Source organism: Nannobrachium achirus, assembly GCF_963921795.1.
Source record: "Nannobrachium achirus genome assembly, chromosome: 7".
NCBI lineage: Eukaryota > Metazoa > Chordata > Actinopteri > Myctophiformes > Myctophidae > Nannobrachium > Nannobrachium achirus.
The window spans coordinates 5,808,413-5,815,820 of record NC_137816.1 but is presented as its reverse complement, the minus strand read 5'-3'; the positions used below and the strand labels follow the sequence as shown (position 1 = coordinate 5,815,820).

General features: G+C 39.6%; 1 protein-coding gene across 1 annotated transcript; it reads right to left on the bottom strand.

Moving 5' to 3' along the window:
• Positions 1-2,313: 2,313 nt before the first annotated feature.
• LOC308288072 (uncharacterized protein) lies at positions 2,314-5,305 on the bottom strand (the record flags this gene model as incomplete). The annotated part of the gene is made up of 5 exons (XM_080729415.1): positions 5,188-5,305; positions 4,780-4,839; positions 3,831-4,406; positions 3,519-3,714; positions 2,314-2,828 (listed from the first exon to the last, which is right to left on the bottom strand). The coding sequence occupies exons 1-5, from the start codon at positions 5,197-5,199 to the stop codon at positions 2,314-2,316; spliced, it is 1,359 nt and encodes a 452-aa protein (XP_080585541.1). The 5' UTR covers positions 5,200-5,305.
• Positions 5,306-7,408: the final 2,103 nt, after the last annotated feature.

Genomic DNA, 7,408 nt, shown 5'->3' with positions numbered 1-7,408 from the left:
ACATATCGAGGAATATGTTTCAATTTAGAGAGCAACAGTTTAAACTAATCTGAGCAAGTGTAGAAGGGGATTTGAGGTTCGCAAAAGACGATTCGCGAGCGTGTACAGACTAATCTGTGCGCAAGCAGAGGCTAAGTCGAGCGCGAGGAGAGTGTCTGTGTGTGATGTGAGGGAGCGCGAGGGAGGATTTAGAGATGGGATTTATGGCTCTTTGGAGTGAGCCGGGTTCAAAAGACTGTCTCATAGGTGGGACGTTCATGAACGAATCGAGTCTTTTGAACGGCTTTGAAATGAACGATAGGGGTTCATAGTAGGGAGCCGTTCCTTTCTAATGAACATGGGAAAAGTACTCAATTTCTCTACTTAAGTAAAAATATCAATACTGCAATCAAGTAGAAGTTTGGAATGTTGTCTTGAGTAAAAGCAAAACAGTAGTCTAGGCCTACTCATTATGCAGAATGTCCTGTTTCACAGGTTTTCCAATCTAGTTAGTGGTTACTCTGTGTAGATGTTTATTATAATTACAAATAACTTCAAACCTATATACATTTATTTCTGACATATAAAGGTACATACCTGCCATTTGAAAATCTACGACGCATTGTGAGCTTGTAGATCGGCTATTTTCAAATGATTTTTCTAAATTTTTACTCATTGGAAAACCTGTGATTATAATCATTATAATACAATATAAATTTGTATTACAACTATCCTAAATTATAATACACTATAATGGATTATAACAGTGATTATAATACACTATAAAGTATTAATGTATTACTATGATAATTATAATACACTATAAAAGTGGTTATGACACAATATAATCTATTATCATGTATTACAACTAGGGGAGCCGCTTCAAATGTAACATTTTGCACGTTTGAATATTTTACTCAGTGGCCGTTTAACCTTCATATGTAATACTTGCAAGCCAAGGACCTACACATGTCTGCTATCATTAACCGCTTAAAGTTTTTCAATTGATGAAACCGGTTGTGAGTTATTAAACCATAAGTGGACGCTGTTCCGATGTTACATATAAAGCGCACAGCGTAATAAATGTAGCACCAGGTGTTTTAAATGTAACACGGCTAAAAAACATCATTAAACTACTCGTTTTAAGGTCAAATCAATTATACTTCGTTCACGCAACTGTTTAACCTTGTTTTCATACCAAGGATGTGATAAAATTATGTATCAAAGATGAGATTATTATTCAAACTTACCATTCAGTGCGTTTGTCCACATTCCTTGTTGGAAAAACACATTGATTAGACCTTTAAAGTTAAAGTTTGATTGATTGAGTGTTAAAAAAGACGTTTACAATCCCAATCTGATTTAGAATAGTTGGATGACAGGTTAATATGGCAATATGGAGTTTTTGTCATGACCATGGATATCTGCACTGACCCCTGCAGGCTCAAATAAATAACTACACACCAAATCAACCAACAGAACAGTCAATGTCAGAAAAGAAACTCCTTTACTTTTGCATTAATTTATTGCAACTGTCATGGAAAGATTGGTTCCAGGGATTCATGCAGAGGAAACATTGCATCAAAGGTGCATTGGAAAGAATAGAACAGGTAGTTTCAGTGCAATTAACACATAGCGTGTGCATATTGTAAACAATTGTTCAAGTGCATAAAAAACAGAACATCATTAGGCCTACATTAAGACAGACCCCAGATGAAAACTTCACATCACATTGGATTATCACATTCGCAAGGTGAGGTAGAACATTTTTTTAGCTAGGCCTTTATGAAATTGACCTCTCAGGTCAATATAGTGCTTAAAAGGCATAGGCTACATTCATTCATTCAGAACATGAACTACAGAATGAGTAGGCTATTTTAGAATAGCCAATTAGAGGTAGAACACTTTTTAGCTAGGCCTTTATTAAACTGACCTTTCAGGTCAGTATAGTGCTTAATAGGCCTAGGAGCTACATTCATTCAAAATGTAAATAACAGAACATGAACTACAGAACTACAACAACTTAAGAGTATTTTAGAGTAGCCAATTATTATTATTAGAGAAGCCAATTATTATTATTTAGCCCTTTTTTATCCCAAATGTATAATAAACTATATAGGCCTACACTGACTAGCCTATTTAAATGGATCCAAATTGGATCTTGACCAGTGGTTCCCAATCATTTTAGCTTAAGACCCAAAAGAGATATTTTATTTCTTTTTGAGACCCCAAAGTAGTGAAAATAGATGATCTACAAGCACACAACGTGCTCACGCTCACGTTGTGAGCTTGTAGATCTGCTATGTTCACTACTTTAAAAAAGATAAAATGGAGCTAAAAGTTGGGACATCTGAAGATGGCCTCTCCCTCAGTGCACTCTTCATGTGCCCACTCCCCGCAGCTACACTTCACCCACATTTCTCCAGGCCTTGAACTCTGGAAGTCCTCCCCACAAACACAACACTCTTCGTCAGAGGAGGCAGCAGCCTCCGAGGAGCTGGTAGTCTTCGCCCTCTTGGTGGTCACCCTCTTGGCAGCGGCGGTGGTCGTGGCAGAGGTAGCCTTCGAGGTGGTGGCCTTGGCAGAGGAGAGAGAAGAGCGTGCAGCGGTCGCCTTTGAGGTAGTTGGAACATTGGTAGGCATACTAAGCCTGCGTGGTGCCAGACGCTTATCTCTCTCCGCTTCCAAGGCCAGCTTTTCTGGTGTGTCGGTCAATATTGCGGTTGACCGCTTCTTTCTCCCCTTGTTTGTCGCCTTCCTGGCCCCAGCCTTCGGGAAAGGGCGCAGTGAAACCGGACTGAACACCTCCGCTGCTTCATCGTAAAAAGAGAAAGAGAAGTAGAAGGGGGCTGAGGAGAAGAGATCATTTTCATATTATTTATGAATTAATGTATTTATGAATTTATCTAGCCAATTACTTATTTATATTATTTATATGCAGGCCTAGGCCAATATATTTATTTAAATGATCTATGAATTGATGACCAGTGACCTTAACTATGAATGTTACTAGGCACTATAGACACACTCACATACATACTGTAGCCTACATACGTACAGTAAATCAATGGAAAAACAATGGTGCCTACCTGAATAGGAGAGGAATTCTCAGGAATGGCAGGAGTGGGATGAGCAGAACTGGGGCCAGAGGAGACCAGACTCTCAGGGGAGAGAGGAGTTGAGGATGGAGCCTCAGGAGAGACAGGAGGAGGGGCTGAGGGACAATCACGGAGGGATCAGGCCTGTCGGTGACATTCGACGGGGAATACTCTTGGTCAGTAAAAACTTGGGGGTTGAAGGGATGGATCCCGGACACTCTGAACCCAGCCATGATGTTTGATGGGGTGGCTGCAAATGGCAGAGCACTCTGCACAATACCAGGCACATCATAGATCCCCAATGTTGTGCCTGTAAAACAAAAAAGAAAAGAAAAAAAGAAAATACAAAAATCAGGTTTTCCAGTTGCTTTTGAACATATGCGACACACGCACACATAGGCCTATGTACACACACACTTATATAATTTATCATTAGGCTACCTGGATTGTTTTTCATCCATCGATCGGCAGCAGCATTGACATAGTGCTTCAACGGCCCATATACCGTTCTGTCTAGCGGCTGCAGTTTATGGGAACAATGGGGTGGGAAGGACAGGAGAACTACCCCATTGTCCCTGCAGAAGTCAATTCCCTCCAGAGACAGGTGCGAGCCATGGTTGTCCAACAGGAGGATCACCTTAAAATGTACAATTTATGATTAGCTGACACTCTTAATCCAGAGTGATTTACAATAAGCAAGGTAATGCATCAATACATCAACATCAATAACAAATGCATAGAAATAGTAATCACCTTGTTCTCTGGTGTTGGTCGTGTGTGTTTTACAAAGTGTTTCAGAAACACAACGAAATCTTCAGCTTGCATCCATCCTGATCCGTTGGCCGTCCCAATACAGCCAGGAGGGCCACCGTTGATCAGGAAGGGCTTGAATTTCACTCTGGGAAAGATGAACATGGGAGGAATGCTATTTCCTTGGGCGTTCACTGCAAAAGCCATCGTGATGAGGGTGCCCCTCTCAGCTGACACCATTGCCCCCAGTTGTTTCACCCCCCTCCTGGAGACAATTCTGTCTGGGGTCTGGACAGTTGTAATACCAGTCTCATCCATATTCCAGACATCCATTGCTTCAAAGGGCTGGGTGGCGCGTTCCAGGACAGTAGACAGGTTTCTGAAGAAAGCGTCAACGTTGTGTCTGTTGAAGCTTGTTGCACGTGAAAGGCTAGTCGCCTCTGGACGGTGTATGGACAGCTGTTGGTTCCTCCGCATGAATCCCCGGAACCAATCTTTCCCTGACATTTCTTTCTTGTTCCATGACGCTGGATACTTCACGTTGTATCTGTTGGCAAGCTGGTATGCAAATTTGCGGACCTGAAAAATGTAAATAAAAATATGGCTATTTATTTATAATTATAGTGTTTATATTGTTTTTATATAGCCTACTGTGTGTGTGTGTGTGTGTGTGTGTGTGTGTGTGTGTGTGTGTGTGAGAGACACACATTTATTTTTACCCATATAGGCCTACATATACACACACACACACACACACACACACACACACACACACACACACACACACACACACACACTTATTTTATATATTCATATAAATAAATAAAAATAAATGTATATATAGGCCTATTTATTTAAATTATCTATGAATTGGAGACCAATGTCCTATGTAAGAATGTTTTAACACACATAGCCTACACTAACAAGTTATAATAATTCAATCTATTCTCACCTCCTTTGGGCATAATCCAAAATACAGGTCTGCACACTCATCTGAGGCTGCCTTCAGCACCTGTAACCAGATAACCAGTGATTTGTACTGTCATGAAACTGTACTTTTTTCTATTGCAAACTTCTAATTATGTCTTCAATCAATCAATCAATCAATCAAACAATGCCTAAGGTCGGAGTAATGAGAGTATGAGATCTTGCACTTCTGGGCAGTCCAACGCTGTTCCAGAAAATCATGTTCATAGCCTAAAACTGTACACATGTACCACGTTTTATTTATTACGTTTTAAGGAATAACAAGCGATGTCACTAGAGTGTTAGCCATGCTACCTAGCTACAAGCTAACCACGTAAACAATGGCAGGATGCGGCGGCGCGCAAAGGTATTCATTAAAACATGTATACTGTACCTGGAAAATCATGGCTATTTTCCCCACGCAGACACGCACATAATGTCTTCCTCCAACACTGTACGCTGCTTATCTCCACTTATGATGATACATTTAGCTGCCTATAGCATCAGGTTGACTGCAGCACAGCACACTGCGGTAGAGATGGGACGTTCATGAACGAATCGAGTCTTTTGAACGGCATAGTAGGGAGCCGTTCCTTTCTAATGAACATGGGAAAAGTACTCAATTTCTCTACTTAAGTAAAAATATCAATACTGCAATCAAGTAGAAGTTTGGAATGTTGTCTTGAGTAAAAGCAAAACAGTAGTCTATTTGTATCGAAATGTAGGCCTACTTACCAATATTAGAACGTACTCATTATCAGGGGCGGTTTTTATAAACTGGGGGCTCCCCACAAAGGTAGTAAAAGAGGCCCCCCCCATGAGCGCGCGTGAAAAATAGCTATGCGCGAAAAACAGTATGCGCACGCGCGAAGCGCAGGAATTAAAAATGCCACCCTCCAATTCTGAAAAAGTGATTTAGCATGACGAGACAATGAACTTGACAAGACAATGAAGAGCAGAGGCAGAGGAAGCCTATTTGTTGTCATTATGGTTGGTTTTAAATACCTAACCACAATCATTTTGGATCTATTTGATTCATTTAAGAAGAGTACAGTAAGGTAAGTAAGGTAATCAAAGGTATATAGAGTAGGCCTATATGTATATTTTTATACAGGACATATTTGATGCAGGACAATAATTATTTTAATAACAATAAGGGAATATCAGTGAATAATAATACTTTAAAATGTATATTTTTACAATTTCTTTTTAATTATTATTTTTCAAAATTAAGATAAAAGAATTAATTTTCTTAACATCATTAATTTTCAAGCCTAATATGTGTAATCTTTGAGTACAGTTTGGATATTGCATGTATGTACAGGAAATTCATAGAGAGACAAGAGAGAGAGCTGATCACTTAACATTCCAATCAATCAACTCAACTGTCGCCAGCTGGTCTCTGTGTGAAATCTATTGACTCCAGTGAGCAGTTGGTCAATTCTTAAAAAAATCATAACTTTTGACAGGAATGTGCTAGAGACTTACTTTTTTTTTTCTAAATGCTCAGAATAATGAGCCCAGCAGGGGGCCCCCTATGCCTTGGGGCTCTACGCAGTTGCGTAGTCTGCATAGAGCAAATGCCCGCCCCTGCTCATTATGCAGAATGTCCTGTTTCACAGGTTTTCCAATGAGAAAAAATTTAGAAAAATCATTTGAAAATAGCCGATCTACAAGCTCACAATGCGACGCATTGTGAGCTTGTAGATCGGCTATTTTTCAAATGGCAGGTATGTAGGCCTACCTATTGTGTCATAACCACTTTTATAGCGTATTATTTATCATAGTAATACATTAATACTTTATATTGTATTACAATCACTGTTATAATCCATTATAGTGTATTATAATTTAGGATAGTTGTAATACAAATTTATATTGTATTATAATGATTATAATATAATCACATGTCTTCCAAGCTTGTAGATCGGCTATTTTCAAATGGCAGGTATGTACCTTTATATGTCCGAAATAAATGTATATAGGTTTGAAGTTATTTGTAATTATAAAAAAACATCTACAGAGTAACTACTAACTAGAATGAGAATGAGTCTTTTGAACGGCTCTTTGAAAGGAACGGATCCCAGAGATCCGGCTCACTCAAAAGAGCCATAAATCCCATCTCTAAATCCCTCCCTCACATCTCACAGACACTGTGCTCTCGCTCCCTCCATCAGACCTCTGCTCGCTCAGATTCGTCTGTACACGCTCGCAAATCGCCATGTACACTTTCTCAAATCAAGATTAGAAGCGCTCGCATGTTTTCAGTGTCCCCTGCTCGCTTTGGCCAAATATTGCATCGACATATCGAGGAATATGTTTCAATTTAGAGAGCAACAGTCTCAACTAATTTGAGCAAGTGTAGAAGGGGATTTGAGGTGCAAAAGACGATTTGTGAACGTGTAGACAGGCAGTTGAGGTTGTAAAAGTAAATGTGTACGTACAGATGTCAGTTTACAACCTCTGGAATCATCATGTGCAGATGCTCGCATTTTTTCAGTGTCGCCTGCTCGCTTTTGCCAAATATTGCATCGGCATATCGAGGAATATGTTTCAATTTAGAGAGCAACAGTCTCAACTAATTTGAGCAAGTGTAGAAGGGGATTTGAGGTAGC